Genomic DNA, 13,944 nt, shown 5'->3' with positions numbered 1-13,944 from the left:
AGCCTCTGAGGTCAGTGCACACAGTGGGATGGGGAAGTCCATTTCACTATTTAGAGACACGAGAGCCCTTTGTCATTTCAAGGCACTCGGCTTAGGTCTCAAGTTGAGAAGAAAGTGCTGAAATATGAATGAAAATATAATGTCGTATAGACAATCGGTATCAATATGTATAACCAGTGCTCCCATCCAGTACCACCTTCGGCAACGCAGTAGCCCTTTTCTCCGCAACCCATAAAAAAACGCCGTTTAAATGCTCAAAAACCGGTTGTTTGACGCATGCATGTACCCAGGTAAAACGACAAGCAGAAGTAATGGTATAACTTCTCAACACGCTCGCCAACAGCAACATAACAAACGAAGAATGCCTAAGATGTAGTGAAACTGAGGCTTAATCCGCATCGTCATCAGTGACACCGATGGGAGGCCGCACAGAATCGGGAATGCTGCGGCCGTACCACCATTCGTCCTCTTCTACCAGTCCATCTTCACTGATCAAATCCAGCATGACTTGTTGGTTGCGTTTGATATCCTGTGGACGCTCGACAACCCGACGCTGAAGGATCAAGGCTTCGGCGGTTGTGAGCCATATTTGCTGCAGTACGGGAAGGTCGCTGAGTAATACCTGAGCCTGTTGTGAAGGCAAAGGTGACATGGGAGCCCCAGCAGATAAACTCGTGTTGAAGACAAGATTGGTCTCCCAATCCATATTCCCATCTATTGAGCCGGAACTCCGGACCTTGTTCAATACTGTACCAGACGATCGAGCTTCACTAGTAGATTTTTTGCGTCCGAAAAGACCTCGTTTCGGTTTCGATGTTGACTGTTCAGCAGATGGCGCCTCTTTCGTAAGAGCATTAAACCATGTGTCAACAGCACCACGCCTGCTGTTATAGCCCTTGATTTCCCATAGCCTTTCCACTTGTCGGAGTCCACCAATGCACAAGATGGCAACATGCATATCGTCGGACGGTTTCTCCCGAATATAGCCACGAAGTGATCGCTCGACTCTACCAACATATGTCGGTGGTCGGAGTCTCCGACAGAAAGATGATATTACAAGGGGAAAGACTTCGTGAACCCTTAACAAGGTTTGGTCGTCGTACATACTCATGATTTCGGCTTCAATGGGGTTCAAAGTATAAGGTTCCCGTCTCAATCCTTTTCCTCCGTTCTCAGCCATACGCTTTAGGTAAAGTTTCCGGTACGTCTCGAAGAAGTGGAATATAGTAAATAGAAGAGGTATTAGACGTCGTCGCATGCGCTCATTCTGGGGTGCAAATGCAAGTCGTTGAGCTTCAGTCTGGCGAAGGAAGATATCCTTTGTGATCCATTCACACATTAGAAAGGCTAGCTTGGCAGCGACGTGTAATCGATGCCATATCCCGCATAGATGTTGGAAGTTGATCTCGCTCGGGTCTGTGATGGGGTAGAGGCGGGAGGCGTAAACGGGAATATGATGTTCGAGATGATATCGAGCGATAGTATTTTCGTTGAAAGTGACGAGAGTATGCCACGATTTGGAGGCAAGTCGAAGGTTCAGGACGTCGGTTAGTGGGAGGGCAGAAATGATTTGAATCTGTAATTCGTTGGGAAGTCCAAGGAAGAGCTGATCGAAGCTGGCACTAATCTCACCGGTCAGTAAAGTGAAAGAACAAATATTATGCCTGAAGAGCATTACCTTTTTTGCGGCGTCTCAACAGACACTCGAGGCGCATGACCAGACGCGACATTTGATTTAGAGTGGAGGATCGAGACCTTTGAGCGAAGGCCGAAAAACCTTGACTTATCACGCTTCTGGTCAAGAGGCCTTAAAGATTCAACATCGGCAGTTTTCGTTTCTCGTAGAGGAAGAATAAATCTCGAGGGCGACGTGGAGGCATCAAGATTATCTCGAATCGGAGGAGGTTGGTGCTGATGTTGGTGTGCATTGAGCTGACTCAACTTTTCGAAATAGCGCTCAGAAGCAAATTCAGTGATATGTGGCGGATCCATAGCCATCGTCCGCGCTTGATGGTGAGCCATGGTGATGGGCGTCGAAGAGAAAACGAGCGACGTTCGATGTTCGACGTTCGACGCTATCGACGAGAGGGCGCGAGGGCCGCGACGTATTAGAAAGGACGATGTCGCCTTTGCTGGGCAGGCCTAAGTGGCTACAGACGTCCGTCTCTATTGCGCACTGAATGAGAATATACTCGACATGGCGAGAGGAAGGGCGATTTGGCGAGACGGAGGGATCGGGAACGCCGAAAACTACGGACCGGAGATCCGGAGGCACAGGTAAATCGAGTTCGAGGGCCAGACGTCAAAAGAAAAGGCTGATGATAAGAAAGACGAAGGGCAAGCAGTTGATCGATATCGTGAAAAGCGAGTTTGTGGTGTTTCGTGTTGGCTTGGATAGAATGAACTGCGCGGGATAAACGGGAAAGTGGGAAGGGTAATGAATGGTACAAGGAAAGAGCGAGAGAGCGTAGTGATGACTACTAGCTGGGCCGTAGAAGGAAGGGGACTTCCAGGTACAAGGATACTTGGGTACCTACGGTACAAATCCGGGGGAGAATGGAACGACGTGGAGGGGGTGTGTGAGGTGGAGCGTTTTACTTTTCCCTTCCGCAGCATGGAAGAGGTGTGAATTTAAATGGGTCGCGACTCCACAGACGGGACGATAATGATTCTCTCTGTACTCCGTACGGAGTAGAGACAGGTGCGATCTCGAATTGGGACGAATGGCAAGAGTGAACCACTGCATATGATAGATGCCTACTGGGTAAAAATCAAGCTTTCTATTCAGGCCAGAGACCTAGTGGTTCGTGTTGAGGACTGCATATATTTTCCCATGTTGAGGCGATGGTTAACATAGAAAAGCTGAGTTTGGCGTGAATGTCCCAAGTATCTGGATACTTCCCGTTCTGGGTGTTACCTGGGTTCCTACTAAGGTACGTAGATAGATTTGGGAAGGTTTGGATGATTGAATGATAAGGTACATCCCATATCGCCAAGTGCAAATACACCTATCGGCTGGGCTGATATGAAAAGAAGGAGCCAAAATAGAATTGAATTGAGGATCTTGTCACCCCCAACGACACCTATAGTTAGAACGAAATGAAGAATTTGGCCAGCACCAGACCATCCCATTGAAAAGGTAATTGACTGGCGAGGGGGGGACGGACCGACCGTTTAATATGGTGGGGTGTTCTTTCGATTGACGGCTTATCGGTTTATTTAGGTCAATCCAGCACATCACAGTGACAATTGGGACATCTAGCACAACTCATGGTCGCCCAAGGTGCCAAAAAAGCAAGCGTTTGGTTCGCCTCAAGCGGCGTTTTGGCCGGCCAAACTGTGGAGAGGACACTCCATGGCAGCTGTGGGGGGACATCGGGGCCCCTTTTTTTAACATAGCGCGTGGGTGTACTCCAGTCTGGAGAAACCGCGTGAGCGAATCTCCCCGGTGCTTTGGACTTCCTGGAGAGGAAATCTGGGCAGCAGAGAAGGAAAGCCCCAGACCCAGAATGACGATGGAGCCCGTGGAAAGCTCTCCACTGCCTTGCGCAAATCTCCCCACAACCTAAACAACAGCAGTTTCCATTAGCATTAGCATTCCTCGGGCCCTGAATTGCCTGTGGCCCTCAGGTACTTTTAGTGACCAGCTGACGTTGGTGATGCATCCGCCCTCCACTGCAACGCTCCAGAAAAACGCCGGTGCTTAATAGTGTACAGTTATTGCACGGTATGCAGTAGGTGCTTCTACGAGTGATATACTCAATTTCTTGAGTGATGCACAGTGTGAGATTGCTTGCCTAACCCCCCATGATCGTCAATGAAATTCCCGACTCGGCCCAATTGGCCGGCCCTACTCTATCTTCCCATCCGTTCCATGCTATGCAGCGTCTGGGACATGTGCCTCCTGTGTGGTTCATTGCGGTTCAGATGCGTTGCGTATATGGCTTTCCCGTTGATTGTTCCCGAAGCTCTATCAAACAAAACAACGTTACAGCGCCTTTCTTGGCTGTTTTTAGATTTCAACTAAAAGCTACTCGCAATCCCTTAAAATTCCCTTTAACTGACCAGCCGCACGGGAAATACCTTATCACTTGCCAAACAGATCCGTTGGGGAAACAGAGATGGCAGCTTAGAAAATTACCACTGGAAAGATTTCCTTCCTCCTACTATGGATCTCCCCCTCTCTTTTTTCTTTGTCGTTCTCTTTTTTCTTTTTGAGGCTTGGGCTGGGACATTCACATTTGGTTCCTAGCCTCTAGGTACTAAGGTTTGTCTTGGCCCTGCCCGGCTTCTCCTAAACTAAAAGGTAGATTCCTTAAAACTGGCTTTTCTCCGGGTCTTCACCGGATCCGCCACCCGTTGATATCTCGGTCTATTCTTCAGGGATTGCATTTAGCCGGCCAAATAGACTGGGTCTTACAGGCGTCAGCAGACTTTTTCGGAATGGGTTTACCCTCGTGCTTTTTATCCTTCCTGGTCTTCTGTTCACATATGTAGTGTTATCTTCATTAACATTTCATCAATGATCAAGCAATGAGACTGCCCGGGTCAGAGCGAATTGGATGGATGGCATCCGTATGGCCTGCTTATCAAAGTGCCGGCAAGGAGGAGGTCCAGTAACCATAACTTTCAGATGGACGGTCGGAGCCTTCAATGAGCTGGATACAAGATACCAAATACTCCGTAACTATCCTGAAGCTACATGGATCAGCTTAGCTAATTTATTTACATCTCGAAGCTGATATCGAAGTCCTCGTCATAGGTTTTCCGTGGTATGATGTTTAAGTTATCTTCAAAGCTCATGCAAACTTCATACCTTGCCAATGTACCCGAAACAGCCTTCTGCTGACTTGTCATTAACAACCTTTGTGTGAGATGGACCAAGTGAGGGGATGGCGTATCGAATATGTCAGACCCATGAATATCGACTCACGAGAGAGCTTCGCCCCAGGGGACTACAGTTACCTCACCTCACCTCACTTGATCCTCAGAACGAGAGCAATGGCACCGAAAGGCTTGGACCAAAAAAATGCATCTGCCCCCGGAATTGCGTGGACCCATCTGCAACAGAGTCAAGCCGAGAACCCTCTCTCCAGCCGAGAGCTGCATATGTACGGTAGTTAGTTGATAAAGGCCAAGTGAGGTGAGTTCTATGGAAGAGCTCGAGACCCAATGGGCGAGTGCTTTTGCCGTGCGAATCGGGTGGCCCGAGGGGTTCGCTTGATACAGGTAGCTCGATGTTCTCTGAGCATTCATTCATTGTCCATATATAAGCCTTCATAATGATGAATAAACTGCACTTGTCCGACTCTTCACAATGTTGCAATGTAGTGTATATGCGTGTCTCGAGCAACCCTAAAAGCTTCCAACTGTTTCTGAGCCAATTTCCGTTTAGATGCAACAAGACAGGTATGGCTATTGACGATGACGGGGGTTCAGTGCAAGTGTGATTCATTTCTCCACTTCACGAGAGACTTGTAGTTAAGTCAGTTAGAAAGCCATTGAGCTATCGTCGTGAGTGAGCTTTTACGTGCCAATACAAATCATACGAACGGCATTCGTTATCATATATGTCTTATCATTAATGTTATCACTACGGTTGATATCACTTACACGACGTCAAAATCCTAGATTTGAATCTTAGCAATCTCACGAGTAATGGAGAGTTCGATAATTGGGGTTGTCTGAATACGGTTGTGGATGCGAGGACCAGCTGAACGGACCCGAGACACACAACCTACCTACCTAGTGTCGGGTTTGAGGGGGGGTGTTCCTATTAGTCGCGGCCTTACTGCGGTGGTTCTGGGCAGAAGGACTGGCCCCATCCGTTACAAGCTCGATATCCAGTGTCTCGTTGACGCCGATCTTGAGAATCGACTTGGGCCTGGTTGGCTAGTGATTTAAAAGAAAAGCAAATATGAGCACAGGGGATCAGTACCTATGCTGCTAGTGAAATGACTCGGAGTAGAGTTATTATAGCTAGAGCCCTACACACACGGCAGTTCGTGGAATAGATAGGTAGAGACGTCAATACGGTAGAAGAGTCTTGTCTTTGGGATAACGCCGCATTGGCATGAGATTCTGTAACGTTTCCTCTACTTGGCCGGCATCTCGGTAAGCTTCTCTTATAATATAACTTTGTGTTGACTCGAGATTCTGCTTCAGAATAAAAAATAGAGTAAAAATGGATAAATATTTACATGGAAAGTACGCAATGTGCACAAATAACTTAGAGCCAACAAATACCAGCTTGGGATCACCTATATCATATTTACAAAGGTACTTACTTAGAACATCTGCTAGAAATCAGGAGCACATGTTAATAAAGCTTGGTTCTCGAGCTACACAGCAGGTGCTGTTATTATTGACGACGTATTCATGACTCTAAATCACTCTGGTCTCAAGTCTGTCACGCAATCGGCCGATAAGGAATGGCTTTCGTCCCGATATACCGATAAAGTCCAGCCCCCTAAACAAGGGAGCAGGCCAGGGCAGTCAGCACTGCCTCAGTCAGCACACATTAATGGACTAACCTATCCGTACTACTCCGTAGAATACCTATAGTACCTACTCAATAGCCTGTTGTAGACGGTATCTTAAGTTGGGAGTCGAAAACACAAGAATGACTTTCGGTTAAGGCTGGGTAAAAGCCAATCTGTGTGGTTTTTCTTTTACTCCCCCAGCTCATAGACGCTACCTAGGAATCACTCCCAGGTTCAAGGTGATGAAGGGACCCTTTACTGCCTTGGCTAGCACCCATGAGTTAAGGTGCGGTACCTAACTAAGGTTAGTACCCAGGGTATGGATAGGTACGCTTCTCTGTGTGTTCTATCTTGCTTCCATTTCCAACAAACAGGTTCTTATCGAGTACCTCAATGGAATGATTGGATCGTCTAGGCAGTCTTGTCTTTGAACAGCTTCCCTTTCCGTGCAATCCGCCGCCATTACAGTGCTGTAGGCAGGTACTAGACATGACTACCTACCTATCCATTCACTTAAGTACTACTTACCTACGTTTATCTACCTACCTAAGGTACCTTACCTACCCAAATGTTGAATGGAGGGAGGTAGGTACCGTAGACGCGTCCACAGCATTTCCCCAAGTCCATTCCGTCCCATCCCGCGTTCAGTCCACTTCTTTCCCCTCAAACTTCTCCTCTCTAATATTGTTATAAACGCTCAAAAAAAAAGAAAAAATAGAAGCTGACAGCCATGTCATGTCATATTCCATCTCATCTCGTGTTCAACCCAACCTAGGTACCTAGTGTTCCGTCTTCTGTCAACGTCCTGAAACTGGCAACTCCCCCGCCACTATCTACCGCCACCGCCGTCTTCTCCCCTCCGACTCGTCGCCTAACCTCATCAGAGACGTTCAGAGTCAACTCATTTTGACATAGCACCCAACACAGTTACGGCTGCATTGCGGAATATGTCCGGTGCCTCCTTCCCGTACCTCACTAAACCAATATACCTAGGTACCTTGACTGGCTAGATTCTTCTGATACCTTACCTTACCTTACCTTATTCACCGAAATAACCTCGTCTCGGTCCGAGAAGGAGCGGGACCCTGAAAAAACGCAAAGGCCCAAGTCCCCGAGAAGACAGCAATAACCCAGCCGAAGTCAGTAACAGAGAGAGAGACAGCGCACATATTAGCGAGCCTTCCTAGAACGAAGTCGAAACAAAGCCATCGGGCTAGTATCAAAGTGCCCGGATTTCAACCCCGTCTCCGCCTTCTCAATCCCCATCCCCATCCCAATCCACGTCTCCGTCCCCGTCTCCATACTCTTCAGCTCGAATTCAGAGCCGCTGTTCAGCAGCGTTCACCCTGGAGCTCAATATCATTTCTTCCTTATCACCTTCTTGCTTCCCCCATAACGAGAAAGTAGCCCTAAGTCATGACGACTGACCCGTTTTCGGGCTCTTCTCGGCCTGGAACCCCATCTGCATCTGCTATTGTCGGTGAACCCCCTATCGTCCCTTCTGTGGAGGCTCAGCACCTAGCCCGCTTCGAGTTCAGCGATGCTGGTACAAAGGTTCTGATGGTGGAGTGGTATCCCGATGCCGTTCCGGGCCCCGCTGCATCTGTCATTTGTCTTGCCGACACCCCCGGTGAACAATCCGCCCCGGCTGCCGATCGCATCTCCGCAACGGAGCCGGCTCCGATTTCTGCTCCGGTGGACAGCATCAACAGAACATGTTGGCAAGTGTCGTGGCCGGGTAAATCTACTAACCTCCCTGCTGCTGATCTTGAGTCAGACACTGCTCCTGTGTCTTCATCTCGTCAACGTCGTCGCCGTGTATTCTTCCTGCTCCCCGCTGATGCCACGGTACCCTCAACGATCACTATTACGCCGCCTGGGTCACCCAGTCTAACTCTCAAACCGCTTCCGGCCATCTTCCCACCAGGCCTTGCCGCTGATCCAGGCAATCGGGGAGTCCTACACACACTATGGGCTCGCCAACGCCTGGCAGCCATAGATCGGGAGGTAGCCAACGAGCTTCGTAATAATGCTGAGGGAGTGGGTGTTGAGATGGCCCTCGCAGAGAGGCAGTGGATTCTCGACACATTTATCAACACGCCACAACTTCCCAGTGATTCCATGCCTCGTCCTGTAGCTACTCGTTCACCTACGGGCCGCTTGGGGGACAAGCTCAAAGGTCTCAAGCTAGCCACATCACCTGCTGATCTAACACCGAGCACGACAGGTATTTGGGATCCATCGCTCCAGTCCCTGTGCACAAGCTGACTTCTCTCAAAAGCGAACACCTTCATGAGCCCCATTAGTCAATCTCATCCGTTTCAACCCAGAGGGCGTGATATCGCTGTGTCGTCCCATGAGGCCATGGCCAGCAACGCATCCACAGGTCCCATATCGCTGAATGCTGCACTACATGGCGACCTAACCACAGCTGCCTCGGCCCCTGTCAGACCTCTACGACGAGATGACGACGACGATCTGTTTGCTCTGCCCATGAGTCCACGCAGCCCAGATATGAAGAAGAGTCCTTTCAGCGCACTATAATGGGAACGCGGGCTTTCTTCTTTTTCTATTACTCATGGCGCCATTGCAGAGGATTAGCAAGTTTGTACGGCTTTCAAAGTCAGTGACATAGATACCCATGTTGGATAAACGAGCGTTGGTTATAGTGGGAAGCATTCAACGGCATATCCGTCGCAGCTATATCGCATGTAACAGTTTGTCGTGTTATAAAATTGATGTCTAACCTCAAAGGGGACGAATCTGGGGTAATCTCTACAGGGCTGAAGCAAATGTTCAGCGCGTGCTTCTGTGTCGTGATTCGTAAGCGCTGGTGATCTATACCAGGGAAGATCGGATACCTGAAAGGTCAAAAATACAGTGTCATGTATCAAACGCCCACGCCGTATAAACGCCTAGAACTCATCATCTCCATCCACCGACACGTCCCTCGTCCCATCTCTCTTTCCTCTCTTGCCTCAAATAGTATTGGACTTTAGCCTCTCTATATTTACGCACCCAATCAGTAACCTCCCTCTCCGTTGCTGATACACCTTCTCCCTCTCCGTCAAGGAAACTCTCCTCCATAGCCTCGCACACCGATGCCTGCTCCTGGACGCCCTGTCCCAGCTGCTGGTATAAAGCTGCTGGTGAGAAAGGCGCCAGCGCGTGATCCATGTCAGACTGTTTCTGGCGCCATTGTCGCTCGAGTGTGTGTGTTGAGAGAAGCTGTGCCTGTGTCGATGCGCGCTGATGGGATAGCCGAGTTTCCATGTCCGTGAGTTGGCCAGCTAGGTCGATGTTTTCGTTGAGGGCGGCGGATAGAGCTTGATGCGATACAAGCAGGGAAGGGTGAATGGATTCAGGAGAGTGCGTTAATGCGTTGAGGAGAGTTGGGTTACCAAGCAGTTCAGCCAGGTCTTGTTTTCTTGCCACAGAATTTAGAATTGCACTCTTGAGGTTGGGTTATCACATACGACTTGTCCTGTAGAATCTGAGGGAGCCATTGCTCGCCTGGGTCGGGAATTGACGCTGGTGCGTTGTTCACAGTGTTGGAGGGTATGCGGCCTTCGGATGGTGGAGGTACCCCTGATGTGGTCGGCGTCGCAATGCGACTCGTCTCATGGCTACCAGGCTTGGGGGGGAGAACAGGAGGAGTTGCGCCGTGCATATCAGCTGCGAAGCTTGCCATTGCAGTTGTCGCTCTGCTGAGCTGTTTGCTGTTGGGAAGTACCCTAGTTAGGAGTGAAGGCGATATGGAGTTCCCTTAGGTAAGATAGGTAAACTTCCATTCCCATTGAGTTGGAGTTGGAAGATGCAGGTCTAAAGTGGGGGAGCTTCTGACAGATTGTGTCATAGGCCTGGCCCCAACGTTTCGGGTATCATCAATCTCGGAGTACCTGATCAGAACACTACGGAGTAAAGAAAGTGGAATATGTAATTATTTGTAAGCCAAATCCGTCGTCTTATCATCTGAGTTTTCTGTTCTTATTACCTCAATTGACTTATCGAGATGCAGAACGTTTCTTCATTGACTCAATTCCTATTATGTACTGATTCCGACCAACACCCCTAATATTTTACAATTCATGCCCGTCTTCACCAACTGAGAATGATAAATTCATGCGTACTTGCCGGAGTCGACGCCCAGGTAACGAAATAACAACTCGACAATCAGTCAACAGATACGAGTGATGACAGAATGGAAAGAAGCCTTTCATGGCCTGACAGACCACAGATCCCGGGACCAACCCATCTCTCGCAGCTTCTTGCTGCCAGTGTTCGTGGTTCTCTTTTCACCAGTGCTGATGGCCAATGCCTTGCTGCTGGCAGCAAAGACTTCCACCAGCTCCTTCATTCTTCCGGCTTCTAAGAATGCAACCGACAGATCCGAATCGCGCTCTGCAATGATGGAAGCAAGCTCCATACACTCCAGGAGGTTGTCTCGAGACAAGCCAGTGCCAGCAAAGTGCAGCGTGCCAACGTATGCTAGAACTGTTTCGGGGAGATAGGCTTGACGGAGATCTCGTAGTTCTTGATCACCTTCTAAGGTGTGTGTCAGCACTGATATGGCCTGATTACAGGGGCTCACTTACCCTCGATGCCCACCAGGAGCCAGTTCTTGAGAAGAGGCTGCATGTTTTCTTTTGTGTTCTTGACTTCATCGCCAATAGCATTCCAGAACTCTCGGTTCTTCTTTTGGTCCCTGTTTCTCGTTAATATCATGACCGTGCCTGCTTCAGAGTTTTCTATTTTGGCGTACTCATTCGTAAGCTCGGCTAGCGACGCGACTGTCTCCAAGCTATCCAGGGCTCTCACTAGATTCTCTAGTTCGCGGAAATTTCGGGCATCGGAAAGTGCTTGTTGCGGTGTCACGTCCCGAATACCTCTCCGATCAAGTTGCCTAGCCCAAAACTCGGGAATGTCTTCGTATAACTCCATCTCATCACCGTTTTCTTCAGTAGCTGCATGAAGGATCTCTGAAAACGGAACTCGCTTCATCAGCTGACGAGCAGCGCTGAGGTGCATGTTGCCTACGGCGTTGTCAGTTTTCGACCGATTGCTTACAGCAAAATAACTCACGTAAAAAGAATTTGTAGATCTTGGTCCCCATAGACAACACGTTGGGCCATGTTTCTTGCACCAGTACCAGCCACTCTAGTGATCGGATGAGGTTCTCATGTGCCTGATCAACGAATCTTTCATCATCACCAAAGAAATCGGGCCTCACAGGACGACCGCTGCGTGAAGTGGGTGGGCCAGGCTCAATGATGCTAAATCCTTCCTTGGCAGGACATCCATGTTGCGCCGGACCCAAATCATCGAACAGAAGCCACGCCTGAGTCTTGACGAACTCCAGCACGTCGATGCCAGCTTTCCCAATAAGTCTCAGTTGTAGTAAACGTCGACTCGCCTCATTTTCAGGAATGAGATTGTAGCTAAGCACCTCATATGACCGAGGGGGTTCCAAAATCGAACAGTAAAGAGGTATTAACTCATGAAACTCCGCAAGGCGAAGGTAATTCGCGTACCCGGCAATGAGATTTTGTTGGTAACGTCTCATTTCAGGAGGAGAAAAGGCAGGGGCGAGAGAATCGTCCTTCGAGTTCAGCTTATCCAGGAGGTTGATGAGGAGATAGATATGTGCGACAATCCGCAGGCCGTAGTGCTGCGTGGACTGAAAGAACCTCTCCTTGTTTACCTCAAGCTTACTGGGCTTTGATCTGTAGAGTGCTGACTCGTTGTGATTTGCCCCAGAAGAAATGATCCAGCCTTGCTGATAGAGATGCTGACCAATTTCCCTGGAAATCAATGATGCCTGCAACGCCTTATTGGGTTCGTTCGCTTCGTCTTTGATCTGAGGGTTGGCTTCCAAAGCTCGGATTAGACGCATGTCAACTGTACTTGGCTCACCGTGAAATTGAATAGCGTCAAATGAAGGAAACGATTGTGTGAGGTTTGAAGCAACGTCGGCTGGGCATTGTCCAAGTATGTAGTTGTCAAGCTGTGTGCGTAGCAATGCATTGTAGTTTGCAAAAAGGAAATCATCCCAGTTCAGGGCAACTTTCTCGACGCTCGGGATGTCTCCTGATAGGACACCATATACCGCACGCTCGTAGTCATCACAGCCACCAGATCGAGACAAGCTGAAGCACATTCGTCGCCACAGAGCAAGCGATGCTGGTTTAGTATCCGTCACTTCCTGGCTGCCGTCGGCTGAAAGAAGTATCGCAGAGGTGGAAATAGCCCGCCACATTTCGGTTCGTTCTTGACACCATTCACGGATAGTGTCCAAGCTTGATCCTCGGCGAAGGTGTTCCCAGCAACCCAACCAAATGGCACGCTCAAAATACTCATCTTGCGGTTCAAGTTTTCGTCCCTGGCGAGTCGCAGCGTCTGGGTCCAGCTGTGTCACCAGAGGTGAGCCATCTGAGGTGTGAAATGAGGTCGCAATAGCTGGTGACTGGCGATCCAGTAGATGGGGCCAGGCTGTCACGCTCTTCCGAAGCTTGATTGAGGAGCGAGTGTGAAGCCAGCCGTGAGCGATGATATCTCCACGGTCGGCATTTTGCTGGAGTTCATGCGCGAGCTCGTTGATATCAGGTCCCGAAGAAGCATTGCTCTGGAGCCATTGTATGACTGCTTGTCGTTCGTGCGCCGATGAATCACTAGCAAGGAAACTCTCAAACAGGTCTCCTGAATCCATGGAGCTCCGTTCGGGTTTGGAAGCGCTCTGCCTGTCATCAGAACTAGCATATCTCAGTGGAAGGAGCCTGCGCAACAGATCCCATGTCTGCGCTTCCCTCTCGAGACGTTTGACAAGCTCTGCTGAGGCAGGGTTGCTATTAGCAACATCGTCGTCTGCATCCATATCGATATCGTCTTGTCCGTTGCGCATCATGCGCGGTCGAACCTGTGCTAGGCGTCGAAGGGCATTCTCGTGGTATTTTCTAGGTAGGTCTAGAATTCGTTCTCGTCGTTCTTCGTTTGAGAGGGGGGGGGAGAGACAGTCGTCGAGCGCGTTGGCGAACTCTTCGACCTCGGGCCCGGCTTCGTAAGATAGAAATTTCTCAGCCTCGACAGGTGCCATTTCAGTGAATCAGGTTGGTCTGTCTTGGGGATTGTCAAATCGAGTGTATGGTTTAGTACACAGCGCGAAGAAGCAAACAACCCTTTTCGGCAGGCTTCGGCCGGTGGGTCAAACGTAAAGATCGATCGAAGCCGTAAGCATGCCCAGCATGGGGATGGGTATTTTGTCGCGTGTATCGCTTTTGTGAGTGTGAAGGAAGGATTATGCCAGTGGGGTTTGCCGAAGATGCTTGTGCAGGTTTGATGCTCAGGCAGAAGAATCAAAGAATTGTTTTGGTTGCTGTTGCACTGGCGCGCTGGTTAGAGCTCTAGGCGGTACGTACTGTTCTTTCGTTACAATGTTTCTTATTGGATAAATACCTAAATTCATGGG

At 49.3% G+C, this 13,944-nt stretch overlaps 3 protein-coding genes across 3 annotated transcripts; 1 reads left to right on the top strand and 2 right to left on the bottom strand.

Annotated features, from left to right (window-relative positions):
- Positions 1-388: 388 nt before the first annotated feature.
- FSUBG_7288 (f-box protein) lies at positions 389-2,022 on the bottom strand (the record flags this gene model as incomplete). Its single annotated transcript, XM_036685577.1, has 2 exons — positions 389-1,622; positions 1,679-2,022. The coding sequence occupies 2 exons, from the start codon at positions 2,020-2,022 to the stop codon at positions 389-391; spliced, it is 1,578 nt and encodes a 525-aa protein (XP_036537156.1).
- Positions 2,023-7,898: 5,876 nt separating this feature from the next.
- On the top strand, positions 7,899-9,026 carry FSUBG_7287 (uncharacterized protein; the record flags this gene model as incomplete). The annotated part of the gene is made up of 2 exons (XM_036685576.1): positions 7,899-8,709; positions 8,764-9,026. The coding sequence occupies 2 exons, from the start codon at positions 7,899-7,901 to the stop codon at positions 9,024-9,026; spliced, it is 1,074 nt and encodes a 357-aa protein (XP_036537155.1).
- Positions 9,027-9,407: 381 nt separating this feature from the next.
- On the bottom strand, positions 9,408-13,572 carry FSUBG_7286 (uncharacterized protein; the record flags this gene model as incomplete). The annotated part of the gene is made up of 5 exons (XM_036685575.1): positions 9,408-9,909; positions 9,959-10,216; positions 10,715-11,024; positions 11,078-11,515; positions 11,565-13,572. 5 exons carry the CDS (start codon positions 13,570-13,572, stop codon positions 9,408-9,410), a joined length of 3,516 nt encoding a protein of 1,171 aa, XP_036537154.1.
- Between the last annotated feature and the right edge of the window lie 372 nt (positions 13,573-13,944).

The sequence above is a fragment of the Fusarium subglutinans genome, assembly GCF_013396075.1.
Source record: "Fusarium subglutinans strain NRRL 66333 chromosome Unknown NRRL66333_c0000092, whole genome shotgun sequence".
NCBI classification, from domain to species: domain Eukaryota; kingdom Fungi; phylum Ascomycota; class Sordariomycetes; order Hypocreales; family Nectriaceae; genus Fusarium; species Fusarium subglutinans.
The sequence above is the reverse complement of the archived record's forward strand: the minus strand, read 5'-3'. Positions and strand labels throughout refer to the sequence as shown.